The sequence below is a fragment of the Perognathus longimembris genome, chromosome 1 (assembly GCF_023159225.1).
Source record: "Perognathus longimembris pacificus isolate PPM17 chromosome 1, ASM2315922v1, whole genome shotgun sequence".
Taxonomy (NCBI): Eukaryota; Metazoa; Chordata; class Mammalia; order Rodentia; family Heteromyidae; genus Perognathus; species Perognathus longimembris.
In genome coordinates, this window is record NC_063161.1 from 86,219,304 (window position 1) to 86,242,300 (window position 22,997).

The window sequence follows — 22,997 nt, forward strand, 5'->3', positions numbered from 1 at the left end:
TGCGTTTCTGATGACTGTAAGAGAACATTCACACTCTGGGGGATGTCTGTGCCAATTGGTTCCTTACCTCCTCTGCTCTCTTCAGCTGCTGGCCTATTCCCTCCCCCTTTGCCTTCTTTGTCATCTTCTCCATGACATTTTATCACTCGCTTGCTTCTCCTCTAAATTTGTGTATACAGTGAGATTGGTCCTCTGTTACTTTTTCTCCTGACTTGACCTGGTACACAGTGATGGCTGCATTGGCCTTGTTGATTGGCTGACTACTAGGCCGGTCTTAGTTTTCTACTTATCCTTTTCAGTGACTTGTTGAGTCCCAAGGTGAAAGATCCAGTAAAGGAAAGCCCATCCCATTCTTGCAGTTGTGTGGGTGTCCTGCTTACGCAGCAGCAGCAGACTTAAGTGGCAAGGATGTTGTCGGGTGACAGGCACATCCTGCTGTCAGGAAAGTGAGGGCTGGACGGTGCTGAGATGTCGTGGACTTGGCTTCTGGTGTGTGGTGGACAGGACTACTGTAGAAGTGGATGACAAAGGCTCTACCCAGAGGCACTCCTGGTGCAGGCAGTGTAGGCTTCACAGAGGGCCTGTGGATAGCACCTGAACCAGGAGGCCACTGAGGTCCTGGGACAAATTGACACAAGACTGTTATGGATTTCATGAGATTATTTATTGAATTACAGTAGTGGGGATGGAACCCAGGGCTTCACAATTCCTAGGCAGTTGATCTGCCTCAGGACTCATGCCTCTATTCCTTTTTGCTTTGACTGTGTGTGTGTGTTTGTGTGTGTGTGTGTGTGTGTGTGTGAGCGCGCACATGCGCGCGCACCCCCGCATGTGCATATTCACATGCTGATATTGGTGCTTAAATTTGGGCCTCTTGGTCTTGCTTTTTTGCTCAAGGCTATTGCTCTTTACTTGAGCCACACCTCCACTTTTGACTTTTAGTAATTTGCCATCCTCAGATCTCAGCCTTCTGGCTTCTCCATTTGCAGAGGTGGTTTTCCTGTCTCCTAGTGCTTACTGTCCCCTGTCCTCTGTGCCTGCCTCCCACAGGACCTGAAGCAGAAGCTGTGCCTGTAGGAAGGAGCAGGACACAGTTGTCAAGAGGAACATGAAGTCTGAGCTACTGTGGCTGCCCAGGGTGGATTGGAACCTAAACAGATTCCAGGAGGAGAATGATCTCCTGTGTTGAGGATCCTGATGTGGCTGAGCTACCTCCAGCTGAACTCGGGTCCCAGGGTTCCTTCTCAGTGTGTGCTGTTGGAATGACTATTGCCAGTCCTGTGGAAGATGTGGGAGAGTGATGGGATCCTCAAGAGGAGCTGGGCCACTCATAGAAACTGCAGAAAGCTCTGGCTGATCTGGAATGGAGAAGGAGGTGAGGACCACGTGGGTGAGCTGTACCTGGAGCTGCCTTCTGCCCTGTCCACATGACCCTGGTCATCTCAGTCACACCAAAATCTGCTCACCTGAAGTAGGCTGCTGCGGTGCTGGTGGGAATGCATGACTGTAAGTTTGCCTATGAGCTGCGTTGTGGCCAGGGATGATGCTGGGTTGTCTGCCTGGGCCAGGTGGCCTCAGGAAGGTTGGGAGGAAGGGCTGTCCCAGCTGCTGCCAACTGTGAGGATAGCAGGAAGGGTCCCTGAGCCTAGGGATGTAGGTGCCAATCACTGCTGGAAAGCAGAAAGTGGATCCTCTCTGGAGCTTCCAGAAGGATCACAGACAAGCTGGTACCTTGTGTTTAGCCCAGTGAAACCCAGTTTGGATTTCTCAAGTGCAGCAGTAAAAGACTGGCTTTACTGAGGCTGCTGAACACATGCAGCTGCCCTAGCAGCAGCAGAGACCTGGCTCAGGGAAAGAAAGGCACATGGCATCTGTGAGAGAGATGTGGTGGGCACTGCTGTGTTTCTCCTCCCGGCCTCTGCTGGTACCTGGTTTGTGCTCTGTGGGAAGATGCCTATGCTGGCAGCATTGAAAAGTTGCCTTGTGAGCACAGAGGAAACTGAGGGTCAGAGAAGGCTCTTTTCATCCAGTGTACAGTCAGTTTGGTCTACATTATTCTGCTGGCTTTAGCCTGGGGTGATCTGCCTTTCCCACTGCTTGCCCTTGGTGACTCTTGCTGGACTTTCCTGTTGTACCCAGCATGCACCAGGCTACTGTTCATAAGTCCTGTCCCAGTCTTGAGGAGAGCTAGTGTCTGTCCACCACCTTGGCCCTTGTCAGCTGTCCCCACCTCACTGCCACTTCCTGAACTGCTCCCATTTGGATGGTGAAGAGTCTATTCTTTCAGGACTGCTGAAGGCTTGGGGCTACCCCCAAAGTCTCTGATCACTTGTGTTGTGCCCCACAGTCAGCTGGTCCATCAGAGACCAAGACAGCTCCACAAAAAGTACCTTTCTGTTTCTCTGCCCATAGGATAATTTGTTTTCAAATTGCTTTTGAAAAGATTAAGGGCTATAAAGTCATTGTCTGAAGTCCTGCAGGAATGCTTGCTGGCTGAGTGGCATTAGTTCTGTCTGGCCAGTGAAGAGGACCAACAGCATCTGCTCACACTCAGTGCTCAGATCAGACCTCCTGGGTACTGATGTAACAGCACTGGCTTTGAAAAATTACTCACCCTGAACCTGCTGGCCTGTAGAGGACTCCATAAATTTAAGAAGCACCAATCACAGTTCCTGTACTGGGCACTCCAGGAGTGATAGGAGGCTGACCCAATGCTCATGGTCCTCAGGCCCTGCTTCAATTCCAGAGGAGCAGTGAGGAGTAGCTTTCTAGAGTGTGGTCAGCAATGTGCAAGCATGTGGTAAGTGCTGCCCCTTTCCTAGTCCTCTAGGAATGCTGGTCCTAGCTTGCCTTGGGGTTGGGGAAACTTGGCTGTGGCATTAAATCCATCTGTCTGGGACTTGGTACCCTGTGAGGTAGCTGGAAGATAGAGAGCAATAGATCCTCATGGCTCAGGACTGGGTCTGCACTGGGGGCACAGGCTGCTACAGGCCCATCGTACCCTGGTTTTCCTGGTAGCTTGTGTGATTTGCGTTGAATCTGTGAGGCCAAGAACGAGTGAGGCTGAGGTGTGCCATGGAACTTGAGTATCCTAGACCAGCAAGACTGCTTTGAAGCAGACTTGGGACATTCCTATGCATGGGCTCAGGCAGAGGCAGAATGGCTTCAACTGTGGTGAGGGGTCCATAGTTGCACTTGTCTCTTCAGAAGCTGGTGGTGAAGCTGTAGAGAGGGAAGAGATTGGACCAGACCATGGGCTTGAACCTCAGGGAGGTGGGCTGCTGCCCTCACCTCACCCCTTTGGCAGCCAGCTTCTGCTGCGGCTTCATATCCTCATTTCAAGTTTTATGTGTTTTTTTTCTCTGAATGGGGGCAGGAGCTTTTGTTCTACACTGGCCATTCCCCCCCCCCCCCCCCCCCCCCAGAGCTGAGGACCGAACTTGGGGCTTTCCACTCACCAGGCAAATGCTCTTCCGCTGAGTTAAATCCCCAGGCCCCTGCATTGCCCTTTTTTTTTTTTTTTTTTTTTTTTTTGGCCAGTCCTGGGCCTTGGACTCAGGGGCTGAGCACTGTCCCTGGCTTCCTTTTGCTCAAGGCTAGCACTCTGTCATTTGAGCCACAGCGCCACTTCTGGCCATTTTCTGTATATGTGGTGCTGGGGAATCGAACCCAGGGCTTCATGTATACGAGGTGAGCACTCTTGCCACTAGGCCATATCCCCAGCCCTGCATTGCCCTTTTTTATTATGGTGTTTTGACAGCAGGAGAGAAAGAGCTGAGTGCTTCAACTTGTTCAAGTCTTAACACCTTTGTAAAAAACTCAGCAAAGGGGTGCCAGCATCTGTCCTGTACTGTTACAGGACTATGTGTGCTGAAGAGGTTATTGCTTTGGGGAATACTCATTCCTTTTAGTAATGGTAATCAGTGGGGATAAATTGGGATTTAGGATTAAAGAATCTCATCGTGGTAGGGGATTCTCGTCCCACTTTGGCCCCGGTAGCAGACTGTTGCTGATTGACAGCAGGTAGGTAGAAGGATGCAGAGTGGGCTGTAGGTTGGAGCTGTTAGTTGGCCGGCACCTAAGTGTTGGTGTTTTGACAGTGCAGAGACAGGGCTGTTATCCTTACCCATCCCTCTGTCCACAGTTCTAACCTTTTGGGTGCCACAGCTTATGTTCTCCAGTGTAAGTTCTCCTTGCATTTCTGCCTTGATCTGCAGACTGGTCACTTCCCATCTTGACGCCTGTGCTTCCGGTGTCAGGAAGGTGGAGGGACTCATCCTTCTAGATGGGCCCTTGAGCATGGGCCCAGGCCCATGGAGTTTGTTTTGTGTGCTCAAGATTTAAACTTTCAGCTTCCTGGTTATCTTTCCTGCTTTTCTGGGAAACAGGATTGAGATTATCTTATAGAGCTGAGCTGTCCTTAATTATGGTGTTCACCACTTGCTCAGAAATCTGCCATCTCCCCAGGGCAGAACTGCTTTCAGTTCTCTATCTCTTGGCAATACCTCTTGATTTTCTTTTTGCCTTGAGAGGTCACAGGGTGCAGTCTGGGCCACTGTTCCCCTTTGAACTCTACCTGTAGAATTAAGGCTCATGGAGGCTGTACCAGCAGGTAGTTGCTGGGGCTTCCTCCTCTTCTCTGTGAGAGTTAACTAACCACAGGTGTCGCTTCTGCTCCTGGGATCAATCCAGTCTGGTGAGAAACCTCTGGGCCTTGTTTCTTGCCCTTTGTGCTCATCTGGATCATCCCTGTTGAGTAGATGGCATGCTGGTGTGGCCAGTGCCTGCCACGTAGCACTGTGGGTCAGGCACTAGGATCTGTCGCTCTGACCAGAGTAGCATAGGCTTCCATGGCCAGCTGGAGCTTCCATTTTCTTCCTTAGTCCTTTGCAAGTATTTCTGTGCTCAAAGGCCCTGTTGTAAGCATGGCTTGACTTTAAGTGGCCACGTACAACATCATGTCTAACAGGTCTCCCCTCTGACCTGTTCTAGGCCCTAAGTTGCTTGTGTCTCCCCCAGGACTGAGCAGGAGGGAGGAGCTAGATTTTGTACTGATTTGTTGTCTTCCTTGAGGAAAGTATATCTGATAGGTTCTTGTCACACCTGCCAGCTACTCAGGAGACTGAAATAAAAGGATCTGACCATTATGTTTTCAAGCTGACTAGGACAGAAAAGTCTGGGAGACTGTCTCCAGTGAACTAGCAAAACGTTTGGTACTGGCACCAAACACAACAAAAAAGTATGATTCCTCACATGGAGACTCCCAGGTATCAAGACCCTGCCAAGGCGATGAGACCTCCCCGAGGTGATGAGACTCCCTCAGATGATGAGGCGCCCCCTCCCCAGGTGGCTTCCCTGCTTCTGTGGCAGAGAAACACAGGAGCACAGTATTGCTCCTGGGCTCTGCTGTTATGAGCTGGCAGGATCACATCCTGTCCTAAGGAAGTGCCTCATGGCCTCTCTGGGCTTTCTGGGAGGCAGAGGGAATAAACCTTGTGGTGGCCCTGGTCTTTGGAAGCTCCTTGGGGAGCAGCTTCTGTTTAGGGAAGATTCTCCTTTGCTTCCTGTGTTGTCTGTGGCTTTGCAGCTCCCTGTGGGGAGCAAGTATCTTGGAAGCTTCAGTGCTGTGCCCATCTCCTTGTGCAGCCTCCTTGTGTCTTGCTTGTTGTCTGGTCAGCCTTGAACTCCGTAGTCTTGGGCTCCACTCCCATGTTATACTCTTCGCACTCGGGATGCAGACCTGCTAAATTGTCTCACCCGAACCAACTTGAGCTGGAGGGCAGCCAGGGTAAGTGCATACCATATGTGAGGCCCTGAGTTCAGAGCACATGTGCTTCTTGTCACAGCACCAAGAAGGGAAATAAAATGAAGGTTTCCACTTTATGTTGGTATAACTATAGTCCTATCTACTTGGGAGCTGAGGCAGGAGGACTGCTTGAGCCCAGGATTTCCATGCCAGCCTAGGTAATATAGTGTGAGTCCTACATACCCCTAAAATAAACAAACCCCATGGAGTTTGGAGAAAATGCAGTTGTTTTTTTCTTGTTGCTTTTCTTAGGGATGGGAGGTCAGCAGGTTTGGCACACCTACTGGAACCTTCTGCGTAAGGAAGGTGACTTGGAGAAGCCTGTACCTAATGATTGGACATGGTGCTTGGAATGGGTAGAAGGGGTTTTAGGAGCAGAGAAGAGTTGAGCCCTCTACTATGGCTTGTGTCACTGCAGGAGAAGTTGCACATTGGTACGTTGGCAAGTCATGCCCAGGTATGTGTGACTGTTGCTTCAGGGATCCACCCCTAAAGCAGCTGCATGAATAGCCTGAGAGTGTGGCCTTGATGTGTATGTGTGTGTGTGTGTGTGTGTGTGTGTGTGTGTGAGAGAGAGAGAGAGAGAGAGAGAGAGAGAGAGAGAGAGAGAGAGAGAGAGAGAGAGAGCGTGTGCCAGTACTAGGGCTTGAACTGAAAGCCTTGGCAATCTCCCTTAGGGTATTTGCACAAGTCTGGCATTCTACCACTTGAGCAACAGCCCTTCTTACAGCTTTTTTTGGTAGTAAATTGGAGATAAGAGTCTCACAGACTTTCTTGCCTGGACTGGCTTTGAATCATGATTCTCCTATCTCAGCCTCCTGAGTAATTAGGATTATAGGTGTGGGCCACTGGAACTTGGTTCTTTTTTTTCTAGTCATACTTTTTAATTGTCTTTAGTTGTCAAAGAGGTAACCATTCATTTTGAGTACAGTGCCTCTTATTTGGTCTTTTTAGATCTTGCCATTATTTGGGGTAGAATGACCAAGCATTGTGGGGGCTGAGGTATTGCTACCACTAGGTGGCACTGCTTCCTTCGTGATCTGGCTCTTTTGTTATTAGTTGTGGGGCCTGAACTCAGGGCCTGGGCAGTGCCTCTGAGCTCTTTTGCTCAAGAACTACCACTTGAGTGAAAGGGCCACTTCTGGGTTTTGGTGGTTAATGGGAGATATGAGTCTCAAAGGCTTTTCTTGCTCATGCTGGCTTCATCCTCAGATCTCAGTGCCCCGAGTGGCTAGTTAGGATTATAGGCATGAGCCACCTGGCCAACCTGGTTTTCTTAGGAAGCCTTGTGGGCTCATCTTTTGCAGCCTTTATCAGCCTCACTGCTTTCCCATAAGGGACTTCCAGCTAACTCCAGAGGTCTGGCTGATTAGATTGTGAGTGGTCTTTGTCCCAGAGTCTGACTACTTTGGGGCAGTACAGATCTACTTTAGCCTGTTCCCCTCTCTAGGGACCCTTGTCACTGGGGTCTGGAGCAGAAAGATCCTTGGAGTAAGTGTATCTCCTCTGTGGACAAGGCTCTGGCTATCCTGAGATTCCCAGATGGTCTATGTCCTGAGCTCTAGGTTGGGAAGAGCACTCTGACCTAACATCTTTTCCCAAAGTGTGACACTGGTCATCTTCACAATTTGGATTTCTGATGTCTGAGAAAGCCAGAGGGATTAGGGCAGTCTGTTTTGAGAGTGACAAGTATAGAGAGTAGATGAACAGAAACCACTACTAACTGCACAGGGCTGTGTGGGGGATCTGAAGGAAGAGTGGGGACAGGCTTGTAGGAAAGATGGGAACGGTGCAGTTCATCCAAGAATGTAGGTGCTGTTCTGTAGAATATTAGCTGTGTTAGTAGAAAAATGCAAAGGCATGTAAAGGCATGCAAAGGCATATCTCACAGTTGTAGCAAAATGCCACTTGTTTATGATGGAAAACTCAGCACAAGGGAAAGAAGGGAAACTCCACAATTAGACAGCAATGTATTAATCGATTGATTCCCAGTACTTGTACCAGAACTCAGGGCCTGGCCACTGTCCCTTAGCCTTTTTGGTCGAGGCTGGTACCATTTGAGCTCTGTTTCTGGCCTTTGTTTTCTTGTGGTTAATTGGAAATAAGAGCCTCACAGGCTTTCTTACAGTGGCTGGTTTCAACTTGCATTCCTTAGATCTCAGGCTCCTACATAGACAGGATTACAGGTGTGAGCCACAAGGTATTTATAAAACATACAGTGACTATAGTACGGAATTGAAGACTGACTGCTGCCCTGATACTGAGGATGAGACTGAGGTGTACTGAATACCTTCACCTGTGCAGTCAGGTAAGGGAAAGAAGGCCAGGACAGACCATGGAAAACAGATGAAACTGTGTCTATTTAGAGACTACATAATTACGTAGGAACTTCCTAGGTATCAATAAAAAGCTATTTGTACTAATTAACAGGGTTAATAGGATCACAATGGACAAAAATAGATTGTATTTCCCTATAGTGACAGTGAACTGCTCAAAGGACATCCAGTTTACAATAGCATCAAAAGCATTAAATACCCCTCTCTGCTGGGCCCCAATCTCCCCTCTTGTAAGAATCCATTTTCTGGTGCTTGTTTTGTTGTCTTTGACTTAGTCTTTTTGTGTTTTATAGAATTATACTATTTGTGCTCTCCATTGAGTCTATTATACTTCAGTTAATTCATTTGTAACCACTTGCTTACCACTCATTGTGTTTACTTGTAGGTTTATAGGCACTTTTAAGCTACTGAAAATGAGAGAAACCATGCAACTTATGTTTCTCTAGATATGGCTTACTTTGCTTAAAGAGGGAGAGAATGCAGTCAAGAGTTCAGTGTATATACTACAGAATTGAGAAATACAAGGGAAGGAGTGGGTTGAAGGAGGGTGAAGATGTTGAAGTGGTGACACAGATAAAGATTCATGGATATATAACCTAAAATCATGTAAGGGAAGGGGGTTTGGGTGGGCTGTGAAGGCTGGGTGAGAATGTTGAAAGGGGTGACATCGATCATGATGCAGTGTATTCATGAACTGCTTTGATGAATGGCAACTCCTTTGGCTCAGTAGTCTCCTTGACTCAGATCACTGTCTGAGAGCTGTGATCCCCATGTTTTATGGTTTTCATGGTGGCTTCATAATGTAGGCATGAGCAGTTATTTGCTTGGCCACTGATGACCCAGCCTTTTGATCCAGCTTTTGGCTTTCTGGGGACCAGCCCCAATCTGAGGTTTCTATGGGCCACTACTCATCAGGAAGCTCAGCAAAACAGGTCATTATTGGAGATCTCCAGAGTTGTAGCAGCTGGGCTCACACCATATCTCCCTCATGGTATTATAAGGCACCACATTCTTGTAGTGAATGTCCATTGCTGCCAGCATGCAGCTTATTTAACCAGGTCCTAGCAGGCTTTTTTGGGTAGAAATTATCAAACTGATTTCTAACATTTCTAAAAATGTGTATAAGATTTGGAATGAGCCGGATAGTTTTGAAAAGGATCAAATTCAAGAAATATTACACAGTGTTTGGGATAATGAAATGTTGGGACAGTGACAGGTAAATGAATAGGAAAGAATGGAAAGTTCAGACCTAGTTAAAAAACACAGTGTTTGTTTCTTTTATTTTTAAATCCAAAGTGTCATGATAATTCAGTGAGAGGAAGATGATCGTTTGCAATGGTGGTACAACACCGGACATCTGTATGGAAGGGGATGAGTCTACACTGCAGACTGCATACCAAATAGAACTCCAAATGGTACATGGGATTATAGAGAGAAGCCAGAACTCTGAAAGATGGTTTTTGTCAAGAAGGACATACAGAGCATAAATAAATTATACTTGGGAAAAAATAAGATGCATTAGATTTTAGTTTGCTTTCAGAGGTAACTTATAAAAGGAGAGGCCATAGAGAGCATGTTGGCAATGTCTAAATCTATATTTCTATCTTGCTAAAGATGTATACCAAAACTGTATAAGAATTCCTTTTCCAGGGCAAGAGGGACCAATCAGCGAGAGCCAATTCCGCCCAGGAGAACTCCCCCTGCCCTGGCGGGAGGCATGCCCTGGGCCTTGGCTTAGCCAGAGGTGGCCCGCCCTGCCTGCCAGAACTTCTAAATTTAAAGCGAAAACAGCCACCAGCTCCCAGCAGCAGGGAAACACCAGGCGGAGGAACCTGAGACAGTTAAATGGTCCCATCACAGAGGAAGCCCCATTCCCAGCCCAAAAAGGAGCTTCTTTCCAAAGCCACCTCCGCGAAGGAGGCCGCCAGGTGCAGGAGGCAGAAGCCTTGCACAGGCAAGCACCTCTCAGCTGGGTAAAACAGGCCAGAGGCGCCCCTCCCTGCTGAGTTCACAGCCTATTCAAAGGCAGGCTGTAAAGGCAGCGGCCCTGCAGCAAACAGAGGAGCAAGCTGAATTCTGCCAAACCCAGAAAATCAGGAATATAGACTGCAGACCATCATAAGGAAACCAAAGACTGGGGAAAGACGACCTAAACAAGAAAGACTCCATTTTGGGGCTGGGGATATAGCCTAGTGGCAAGAGCGCTTGCCTCGTATACATGAAGCCCTGGGTTTGATTCCCCAGCACCACATATACAGAAAATGGCCAGAAGTGGCGCTGTGGCTCAATTGGCAGAGTGCTAGCCTTGAGCAAAAAAAAAAAAACAAGCCAGGGACAGTGCTCACGCCCTGAGTCCAAGGCCAAGGACTGGCAAAAAAAAAAAAAAAAAAAAAAAAAATAGAAAGACTCTATTTTTTTTCTTTATCTTTTCAACATTTCTTAAACTTAAAAAAATTTTTTTTTCAATTCAGAAACGTCGTCTTTTTTTTTTTTCCCCATGTTTTCTATTTTTACCAGTTTGTTTTATCAAGTTTTTTTTTCTTTTCTGTTTGTTTGGGTTGTTCCTTTGCTGATTTTTTATTTTCCTTTTTATTTTATCTTCTTTTTTAAAATAATTTTTCTCTGTTGTGTGCGTCTGTCTCCCACTACTTTTACTTTATTTCTCTCTCTGCATTCTCTTTCTTTAAAACTTACTTTCCTATGAAGAACACCTCCACTCTTTTCTGCTAACTCTCCATTATCTATCATTGCAACCTTATTCTCTCTACTGATTCTACTCTTCTCGACACTTCCACGTCACTGAAACTAAACCCAAATCACCATCTCCCCTCCCCAATACATTTCACTCTATTCTCTTTACTACCTCCAACTTATCCTCCTGACTTACTGCCTGGACCTCCCGTCTCCAATGACTCCTGGTTATTGGAAAGAGGGTATCCCAGCTTAATACGAGTGAATCAAAGGGGTTCATAGAGAAAGCCAGTCCTAAAAGATCTTAATATAAAAACAAGAATTGCGTATAGGGTTGTAACAGTAAATAAGTAACTACTGAATACAGGGCCCAGGATCAGTTGTTATATTGAGATTGTATTCTTTAGGAACACCAAATCTAATTTTATAGACAGGTATACAGGGTATCTGTACATAATTGTGAACTTGTAAGATTTACACAACAGTGCCTGGTAAGGGCTGCGTTGGGTCTTAAACGGTGCTCACAGGTGCTGGTAGACTGGCATCCCCAATTCAAATGGGCAGAAGAAACACAAGAAAGATGACAAACAATGAAGTCTTATCTCCCACTCAAAACAAGCAGGAAGCAGAGCAGTCAATCAAAGACATAGAAGAGAACCCTCAAAATGCTCTACAAAGTCTACTGATAAACATGATAAATGAAAAGTTCGAATCTCTTCAGTCAATTATTCTAGAGCGTGAGGAGGCAAAGCAAAAATTAATGGAGAATTTCATGGCATCCACAAATAGAAAGATAAATGAACTTCAAGAGTCAAATGAAAAGATAGCTAACCAGCTTAAAGATTTGAGAGACAACTCTCAAAACCAAAGTAATGAAGTAAAGAAGTCCATACAAGACCTAAGAAATGACATGGAAATTATCAGGAAAGACCAGTCAGAAGGAAAAGAGATTCGAAATCAAGTAACTAGCCTACAGTCCCGACTAACTGAAGCAGAGGATCGAATTTCGGGAGCTGAAGATTCCTTAGACTCTATGGAGAAAGATCAAAAATCAATACAAATCCAGTCCAATCAACAAAACAGATCACTACAGGAGATTCAAGACACGATCAGGAAGCCCAATTTAAGGATAATAGGTATTGAGGAAAACTTGGAGAAAGAGGTTAATGGGATAGGCAACCTATTTAACAGAATATTAGCTGAGAACTTCCCAAATATCCAGAAGGAAAGGCCTATACAGATACAAGAAGCATTTAGAACCCCAAATCGACCAGACCAGAATAGGACATCCCACCGACACATTGTGATCAAAACAGCTTCAGCAGAGTGCAAGGAAAAAATACTCAAAGCTGTTAGGGCAAAGAAAACAATAACATATAAAGGAAAAGCAATCAGAATTACCCCAGACTTCTCAGCAGAGACCATGAAAGCAAGGAGAGCCTGGAATGAAGTATACCAAACCCTAAATAAAAATAACTACCAACCAAGAATTCTGTACCCAGCCAAACTCTCCTTCATAGCCGAAGGTCAAATAAAAGTCTTCCACAATAAGGAAAAACTGAAACAATATATCTCCACCAAACCAGCTTTACACAAAATCCTTAAAGATGTACTCTACAGGGAAAATAATCAAGATCCCAATACAGACAGAGAAATGAACCCTAATTAGTAAACATCAGATCAAGAAATGGGAAGACACAGCTTTAAACAATATAGTGATAATGAAAGGAACAAACGATCATCTCTCAATCCTAACTCTCAACATTAATGGACTTAATTCTCCAATCAAACGACATAGGCTCATAAGTTGGATCAAAAATCAAGATCCATCTTTCTGCTGCCTCCAAGAGACACATCTATCCAGCAAAAGTAAACATCTTCTAGAAGTGAAAGGCTGGGGGCTGGGGATATAGCCTAGTGGCAAGAGTGCCTGCCTCGGATACACGAGGCCCTAGGTTCGATTCCCCAGCACCACATATACAGAAAACGGCCAGAAGCGGCACTGTGGCTCAAGTGGCGGAGTGCTAGCCTTGAGTGGGAAGAAGCCAGGGACAGTGCTCAGGCCCGGAGTCCAAGGCCCAGGACTGGCCAAAAAAAAAAAAAGAAGTGAAAGGATGGAAACAAATCTATCAAGCAAATGGCCCCCATAAGCAGGCTGGAGTTGCAATCCTAGTATCAGACAAAATTGACTTCAAATAAAAAAAGGTAAGAAGAGACAAAGAAGGTTACTACATACTAGTAAAAGGATCTCTCCTACAGGAAGAAATAACCATTCTAAATATCTACACACCAAATGCAGGAGCACCCAACTTCATCATACAAACACTACTGGCTCTAAAATCACTCATAAACCCAAACACATTGATAGTTGGGGAATTTAACACTCCACTATCACCTCTGGACAGATCAACACGCCAAAAACTGAACAAAGAAACCACAGAACTAAACAATTGCATAGACCAACTAGACTTAATCGACATCTACAGAATATTCCACCCAGCAAGGACAGAATACACATTCTTTTCGGCAGCACATGGAACATTCTCCAAAATAGATCACATCTTAGGGCACAAAGAAAATCTGTACAAATTCAGAAGTATCAAAATCATTCCCTGCATTCTCTCAGACCACCACGGAATAAAATTAGAGCTCAACTCAACCAGCCACCACAGAAATTGCTACAATTCATGGAGACTAAACAACACACTGCTGAACCATCAGAGGGTCATTGAAGAAATTAAAACGGAAATTCAAATGTTTATGGAATTCAACCAAGTTGAGGACACAAAGTACCAGCTCCTGTGGGACACAGCAAAGGCAGTACTCAGAGGAAAATTTATATCTCTGAGTGCATACATCAACAAACTGGAGAAACAGCAACTCAATAATTTAAGGAACCACCTTAATTTCCTTGAGAGAGAACAACAAGCCAAACCCCAAGTCAATAGACGGAAGCAAATAATTAAAATCAAATAAGAAATAAATCAATTAGAGACGAAAAAAACCATCGAAAGAATCAACAAAACAAAGAGTTGGTTCTTTGAAAAAATCAACAAGATAGACAGACTCCTGGCAAACCTGACCAAAAAACAAAGGCAGCACGCTCAAATAAACAAGATAAAAGATAAAACAAGTAACATCACCACAGAAATAACCGAAATTCAGAAAATAATAAGGGACTATTTTGCAAACCTTTATGCCAACAAATTCAAGAACTTGGAAGAAATGGACGATTTCCTAGAAAAAATTCATATCCCCAAACTGAACCATGAAGATTTAAACCTCCTAAACAGACCCATATCCAGTATTGAAATAGAAACGGCAATAAAGGATCTCCCATCCAAGAAAAGCCCAGGCCCAGACGGATTCACTGCAGAATTCTACAAGAGCTTCAAAACAGAACTCACACCAATATTTCTCAAACTCTTCAATGAAATTGAAAGAGAACGTTCACTTCCAGACTCATTCTATGAAGCCAGTATAACCCTCATCCCAAAACCAGGCAGGGACTCCTCACGGAAAGAGGACTATAGACCGATCTCCCTGATGAACATAGACGCAAAAATTCTCAACAAAATTCCGGCCAATCGACTTCAACAGGTCATCAAAAAAATCATACACCACGATCAAACTGGATTCATCCCAGGGATGCAAAGTTGGTTTAATATACGCAAGTCAATGTAATCCACCACATCAACCGGAGCAAGCTAAAGAACCACATGGTTTTATCTCTGGATGTGAAAAAAGCGTTCGATAAAATCCAGCACCCATTTATGCTAAAAGCCCTGGAAAAATTGGGATTCCAGGGAACATTTCTGAATATAATCAAGGCAGTTTATGACAAACCAACAGCAAGCATGTTGAAAAATTAAAGCCATTCCCTTTAAAATCAGGAACAAGGCAGGGATGTCCACTCTCTCCCCTGCTCTTCAACATAGTACTAGAATTCCTAGCCAGAGCAATCAGGCAAGAAGAAAATATAAAGGGGATCCAAGTAGGTAAAGATGAAGTTAAACTCTCTCTCTTAGCAGATGACATGATCCTATACCTAAAGAATCCCATAGACTCTACCCCCAAACTGCTAGAGCTGATCCAAAACTTTGGCAAAGTTGCAGGATATAAAATAAACCCTCAAAAAGCAATGGCCTTTCTGTATGCTAACGACCCAAAGACCGAGGCTGATATCAGGAAAGCAACCCCCTTTGCAATAGCCTCCAAAAACATAAAATACCTAGGAATAACCTTAACCAAAGAAGTGAAAGACCTCTTTGAGGAGAACTTTAAAACGTTGAAAAATGAAATTAAGTCAGAATTAAGGAAATGGAAAAACCTCCCATGCTCCTGGATTGGGAGGATTAATATAATCAAAATGGCAATATTGCCAAAGGCTATCTACAAATTCAATGCAATACGCATTAATATCCCAACACCATTCTTTGATGAAATAGAGGAAGCAATCCAGAAATTCATATGGAATAATAAAAGACCTAGAATAGCAAAAACAATCCTAAGCAGAAAGAACAGTGCTGGAGGAATTAAAATACCCAACTTCAAGCTGTATTATAAAGCTATAGTAATAAAAACAGCTTGGTATTGGCACCGGAACAGGCCTGAAGACCAATGGAACAGAATTGAAGACCCGGGAATGAACCCACAGAACTACGCCTACTTAATCTTTGATAAAGGGGCTAAAACAATAGTTTGGAAGAAAGATAGCCTCTTTAACAAATTGTGTGGAAAAACTGGCTCAACACATGCAACAAACTAAAACTAGATCCTTATATATCACCCTGCACCAAAATCAATTCCAAATGGATTAAAGACCTTGAAATCAAAACAGACACCCTGAAAACACTAAAGGAAGGAGTAGGAGAAACACTTGGGCTCCTTGGCGCAGGACGGAACTTCCTGAACAAAAACCCAGAAAGGCTACAAATCAAAGAAAGGTTGGACAAATGGGACTGCATCAAACTGCAGAGCTTCTGCACGGCAAAGGACATAGCTTGCAAGATAAACAGAAAGCCCACAGACTGGGAGAAGATCTTTACCGGCCATTCAACGGACAAAGGCCTCATATCTAAAATATATGCAGAACTCAAAAAATTACCTTCCACCAAAACAAAACCGCAAAGAACTAATAGCCCCCTCATCAAGTGGGCTAAAGACTTACAAAGAGATTTCTCTGATGAGGAAATGAGAATGGCCAAGAGACATATGAAAAAGTGCTCTACATCACTGGCCATAAAAGAAATGCAAATCAAAACAACATTGAGATTCCATCTCACCCCAGTAAGAATGTCATATATCAAGAAAACTAACAATAACAGTTGTTGGAGGGGATGTGGCCAAAAGGGAACCCTACTTCATTGTTGGTGGGAATGTAAAATGGTTCAGCCACTCTGGCAAGCAGTATGGAGAGTCCTCAGAAGGCTAAATGTAGAACTCCCCTATGACCCAGCAACCCCACTTTTGGGTATTTATCCAAAAAATCACAAACAAAATCACAGTAAAGCCACCAGCACAACAATGTTCATTGCAGCGCAATTTGTCATAGCGAGAATCTGGAACCAACCCAGATGCCCCTCAGTAGACGAATGGATCAGGAAAATGTGGTATATATACACAATGGAATTTTATGCCTCTATCAGAAAGAATGACATTGCCCCATTTGTAAGGAAATGGAAGGACTTGGAAAAAATTATACTAAGTGAAGTGAGCCAGACCCAAAGAAACATGGACTCTATGGTCTCCCTTATTGGGAATAATTAGCACAGGTTTAGGCAAGTCACAGCAGAGGATCACAAGAGCCCAACAGCTATACCCTTATGATCACATAAGATGACGCTAAGTGAAATGAACTCCATTTTATGGAAATGATTGTTATATCACAGTTGTAACTACTTTCAACATCCCATGTGCATCTGTAGTTTCTACTATTGATGATTTTCATGTATCACCTTCTTGTGATTGTATCTGCACTATCTCTGTAATCTTATCTGAGTGTATGGGAAACAGTGTATTCTGGTATTAGAATTAGGAAATTCAAAGGGAATACCAAAATTGAGAGACAAAGGGCAAAATAAGAGAAACAACAACAAAAGCAATACTTGCAAAACTGTTTGGTGTAAGTGAAGTGAACACCGCAGGGTGGGAAAGGGGGAGGTGGGAGGGGGGTATGAGGGAAAAGGTAACAAACAGTACAATAAATGTATCCAATGCCTAATGTATGAAACTGTAACCTCTCTGTACATCAGTTTTATAATAAAAACTTAAAAAAAAAGAATTCCTTTTCCCTGGTATTGAGGATTGAACTCAGTACCTGCCACATTGGAAAAGGCAGAAGATGGGGCTCAGTGGTGGAGCACCTGCGTAGTATGTACATGTTCTGAGCTTTCAACCTGGCACTACCAAAAAAGGGCAAAAGTCTTTTCTGAACAGTTGCTTTATGAGATGTGGTATATGATTGTTGAAGAAGGATAAAAAAAGCTGTAGCATCTGTAGTTGTTAGGGGAGTTACATGTTAAGAGCACAGAGTACTGGACTGGGATGAGTGTCCTCCAAAAGATTCATGGTGCTAGGGGAAAGGGTGGGGTCTTTGAGATGCAGGGCTTGGTGGAAGGATGTTATGTTATTGGGGTGTGCCCATGAAGGAGTTATGGGGCTCTCTACCCTTTCTGGCTTTGCCATCCAGATGCTGGGAGATGAGCAGGTTCACTTCTGCCACTTGTACTGTGTTGTCACAGGCCCCAAGCAGTGCTATCAACTGACACAGACTGACACCATGAACTAGTGATCATCCTGCTGTTGGAAGGGAATAATATAGAATATGAGTGTTAGTGTCCAGCATAGAACATGGTACAGACAATCACGCTGGAAATCAGTGGATAGCTTTTTGTGCACTGAGAATGTATCATAGCAATTCTGCTCCTAGATATTTACCTAGGCTACAATGTGGCCTCATGAGGACTTGTTCAAAGATATTTATGAGTTTTTTTTTAATTGTCAGGATGATGTACAGAGGGATTACAGTTACATGCTTAAGGTACTGAGTACATAAACATTTCTTGTCATACCTGTTTTCCCCTTCCTCATTTTTCTCCCTCCTTCCCTCCCCCAGCCCTTCCTCCCCACCCCCTTGCTTTCTTAATTATTTTATCAAACACCAAAATTTAGGGGCTGGGAGTACGGCCTAGTGGCAAGAGTGCTTGCCTAGTATACATGAAGCCCTGGGTTCGATTCCCCAGCACCACATAGATAGAAAATGGCCAGAAGTGGCGCTGTGGCTAAAGTGGCAGAGTGCTAGCCTTGAGCAAAAAGAAGCCAGGGACAGTGCTCAGGCCCTGAGTCCAAGGCCCAGGACTGACAAAAACAAAAACAAAAAACACCAAAATTTAAAATAAAATAAACAGAGATCTTCACTGATCTGCCCTAGCCCTTTCTAAAAGCCACAGACCCAGGCAGTTTGTGGTAAAGAAGGATCATTTAGAATACTGGGCACCTGCCTGCTAAGACGGAAACTGAGAGCACAACAGAAAGAACAAAACAATGGTTGAGCAGGAAAATGAAGACAAATGAAGACATTTGTGGATACACTGGTGCAAAAATCACTACTGAGCCCAGGCTGGGCTTGATAGGACCTTGAGGGGACAGCAGATTTATACTTGATGGGAGTTAAACTTGACCAGTCTCCTTACAGTGACAGACCACACCTCATGAGTAAATAGAACCACCCCATCCATTGTCTTCTGCAAGGCCACATTCCCTCCTTAATCATTTCCCCGTCCTCTCTTTACATTAGACTAGGGAACACTCAATATTTCAAGGGCATTACGCATTTGAGTTAATTTTTCAGGTTATAATTTTCATTCTGTAAATTATTTTGTAAGAGATTTACTGCTTATCCCAGGATGTTCGGACTTGCTCTCCCGTATATTTGGAAATCAATAAACTATTACTGGTAATAAATAAACAAACAAACAGAGATCTTATCCATAATGTCCATTGTCACTCTAGTCTACAATGCTTATGTCCTCTATGATTAGTAATTATAAAACAATTCCTTCGGGCTCAGGTGATCTCTCTCTCTCTCTCTCTCTGCTTCATGTAATCTGTTCTTTTTTCTCTAAATTTCCCCCCTCCCTGCTGCCCTTGAATTGCGTAGTTTCTTCTCCTCAGTGCCTGTTGCAACTGTTGGGCCCTTTCTACTGTATTTTCCCCCTATTTTCCATGCATTCTGTGTCCTTCTTCCATCTTCTTTCAGATGTGTACCTGTGTACATCTTATGTTAGGAAAGGGTATAGGGTCCTTTAATTTTTCGAAGATTGATTATGAAGTCTTTTGCTTCTTTATCTTTGGTGTTCTTTACAGCCTGAATATGAAATTATGTACTTACAAATTTATGTACATATAATTTAGAGTTTGTGTTTCACTTTTGGGTGCCTTTCTCCCGAGACTGCTTTTTTTTTTGGTCTCCCTGTGAATTGATACCTTAAGTCCTGCTTTCTTTGTCATGTCTCTGTTTTTTATTTCTAACATCCACTTATCAGGGAGACCATGCGACTTCATTCTCTATGTTGTAGACTTGTCTCGCTCAACATTGTTCGTTTAAGACCTGTCCATTTCCCTGTGAATACCATTATTTTATCAATTCTTTTATTTTTTTGGTATTAACTTCATTTTATTTTCTGTATAACTTTAAGTACATAAAGGTTTATTTCCACAGGCCTTAGGAAATGGGTAGAAGTCACAGGACAATCTCTTTTCTCACCAAAAAACAAAATTGCATATATTGGTAAATGTGTTTGAGAGGGGAAAACTGAAATTTACACTCGCAATGCTATACAAGACTCTTACATAAACCAAGGCCTAAACCAGCCTGCAGTGGAGGTTTTTAGTACTCTGTTCGGGTCCCTCGACCAAAGCCTTAAACTGTTGAGCATGATCGGCAGTCATGAGGACAGATACCAGGCACTTACCTAGCAGGAAGGGAGGAATGTGATTCCTTGGAATGGCAATTTTTTTTTTTTTTGGTCCTTGTTCCTTTATCATTTCTAATCGCTGTGTAGAATTCCACTGTGCACAGGTACCACATTTTTTGGATCCATTCATCTGTAGTGGGGTTGTTTCCATATCTTGGTTGTTGTGAACTGTGCAGCGATAAACATGGATATGCAGGTGTCCTTGTGATATCCTGGATCCTATTGTTCAGGATAGATGTCTAGAAGTGGTATGGCTGGATCATAGGGTATGCCTATGCTGAGTTTTTTGAGGAACCTCCATACTGTTCTCCAGAGTGGTTGTACAATCCCACCAACAGTGGGGAAGGGTTCCTCGTTCTCCACATCTCCTGCAGCAGTTGCCTGAGTTGAGTATAGGCTATTCTTACTGGGGTAAGGTGGTATCTCAGGCTTGTTTTTATTTGCATTTCCTTTACTATCAGGGATGTTGAGCATTTCCTCATAGGTTTCTTTGCCCTTTTTTTTTTCTTCTTCTGTGAAGTCTCTCTTTAGCTCCCTTGCCCATTTAATAATTGGTTTACTGTGTTTGGAAGGGGTTAGTTTCTTGAGTTCTCTGCAGATGATGGATATTAGGCCTTTGTTGCTTTGCTGGTGAAGATCTTTTCCCAATTGGTTGGCCGTCTTCCTAGTTTAATGGCTATGTCTTTAGCTGTGCAGAAACTTTTCATTTTGAGGTAGTCCCATTTGTCAATCTCTCCCCTATCTGTTGTGCCCCTGGGACTCTATTCAGGAAGTTCTTGCCTATGCCTATACATTCTAGTGTCTCTCCTACTCTGTCCTTCAGTAGTTTCTGATATTGAGGTCCTAAATCCATTTTGACTTGATCTTTGTGCATGGTGATAGGCTAGGGTCCACTTTGAGTTTTCTGCATGTGGCTGCCCAGTTTTCCCAGCACCAATAGTTGAAGTGACTATGTTTTTTCCATTGTAAGTCTTTGGTTCCTTTGTTAGATATCATCTGACTGTAAGTGTGCGGTTTTATTTCTGAGTTTTCTATTGATCCTCAGGTCTGTTTTGTGCCAGTCCCAGGCTGGTTTTGTTATGATGGCTCTTCAAGTCTGGCATTGTGATACCTCCTGTTCTGCTTCTTTTGCCTAGAATTGCTTTGGCTATTCTAGGTCTTTTGTTGTTCTATATGAATTTATAGGTTGTCTTCACTATTTCAGTGAAGAATGTGGCTGGTACTTTGATGGAGATTGTGTTGGATTTGTATATCATCTTTGGCAATATGGCCATTTTCACTATATTGATTCTGCCTACCCATGAGCATGGGAAGTCTTTCCATTTCCTGGTGTCCTCTTTGATTTCTCTTTTTAAGTTTTTATAGTTTTCATTAAATAGATCTGTTACCTCTTTGGTTAGGTTAATCCCTAAGTATTTTTACTTTTTTATAGCTAGTGAGAATGGTATTGTTCCCATAATTTCTTTTTCTGCTTCTATATTGTTGGTATACAGAGAGGCTGCTGATTTTTGAGGATTAATTTTATGTCCTGTTACTTTGCTAAAATGGTTTGTTAGTTCTAGGAGTTTGGGAGTGGAGTTTTTTTGGGTCCTTCATGTATAAGATCATGTCATCTGTGAATAGGGATAGTTTTATTTCTTCTTTCCCTATGTGGATCCCTTTAATGTCCTTTTCTTGCTTTATTGCTATGGCTAGGTATTCCAGAACTATGTTGAATAGAAGTGGAAGGAGTAGGCATCGTTGTCTTTTTCCTGATTTTAGGGGAAATTGTTTTAGTTTTTCCCCATTTAGTATGACATTAGCAGTTGGTCTGTTGTATATGACTTTTATTGTTTTAAAGAATGTTCCTTCTATTCCTATTTTTTCATGGCCTTTTTAACATGAATGGGTGGTATATTTTGTGGAAGGCTTTCTGGGCATCGACTGAGATAATGATGTGGTTCTTGGACTTAGCTCTGTCAATGTGGTGGATTACATTTATTGACTTGTGTATGTTAAATCAGCCTTGTATCTGTGGGATGAAGCCTACTTAGTCATGATGTATGATTTTTTAAATCCTCTTTTGGATTCTGTTAGCTAATATTTTGTTGAGGAGCTTTGCATCTGTGATCATGAGTGATATTGGTCTGTAATTCTCTTTTTTTTTTTTTTGGTTGGGTCCTTGCCTGGTTTTGGGATGAGTATATGCTTCATAGAATGAGTTTGGGATTTCTCCCTCTGCTTTCATTTCATGGAAGAGCTTGAGGAGTAGTAGTATTAGCTCCTCTTTAAAAGTTTTATAGAATTCGGTGGTGAATGCATCTGGGCCTGGGCTTTTCCCTATTGGAAGATTGGATTTCTTCCTGTATCTCTTTATGAGTTATTGGTTTATTTAATTGATTTATATCTTCTTGACTCAGTTTGGGCAGTTTATATTTCTCTAAAAATTGATCCATTTCTGTAAAGTTTTCGTTCTTTAGTGAATTTACTTCCTGAAAATAGTTTTTTGTAATTGATTGGGTGTCTTGTGTATATGTTATAATTTTTCCTGTGGAATCCCTGTTCTTACAAATTTGGGTCACTTCTCTCACTCTCTCTCTCACTCTCTCTCTTTCTCTCTCTCTTTTGTAAGTATTGCAAGGGGTCTGTCAATTTTACTTATTTTCTCAAAAACCAGCTTTTTGTTTTATTAATTTGTTGTATAGTTTTTAAGTTTCTAGCTCATTAATTTCTGCTCTGATCTTTATAATCTCTCTCCTCCTAGTCACTTTAGTTATAATTTTTTCTTGTTTCTCCAGCTGTTTTAGTTGCATCATGAGGTTATTCAGTTGCTCTGTTTGAAAGGCAAATTATCCCAGGAAACCAAAGACCATGGACAAAGTCATGTAGAGCACAACAGTTTATTGCCAGCAGAGCCAGCAAGGCCAAGTTTCCAAAAAGGAGTAAAGGAAATGGCACCGGAACTCTCTTCCAGTGTTCCTTTATACCTTCATGCAGCTAGGGTGGGAGGTGCTCCACAGACCCCTTAGGTATCATCAACAAAGGGCGGAGTCACATTGCCAAGGGCAGATCTTGTGTCTGGGCTGGGGGCACTGTATAAGCTTACACTGTTCCTGTGTTTTTTTTTAATGTGTGAACAGAGGGCAATGAGCTTACCCCTCAGACTGCCTTTGCTGTATCCCAGAGGTTTCTTTGAAATGTACTGTC

The 22,997-nt window shown here is 43.3% G+C and overlaps 1 protein-coding gene across 1 annotated transcript in view; it reads left to right on the forward strand.

Moving 5' to 3' along the window:
* Nucleotides 1-1,044: 1,044 nt before the first annotated feature.
* Rasef (RAS and EF-hand domain containing) overlaps nt 1,045-22,997 on the forward strand; it is a 270,973-nt gene continuing 249,020 nt past the window's right edge. The window contains exon 1 of the mRNA XM_048331781.1: nt 1,045-1,506. Coding sequence (XP_048187738.1) covers nt 1,497-1,506 — 10 coding nt within the window. The 5' untranslated portion in view covers nt 1,045-1,496. The remainder of the gene's footprint in view (nt 1,507-22,997) is intronic.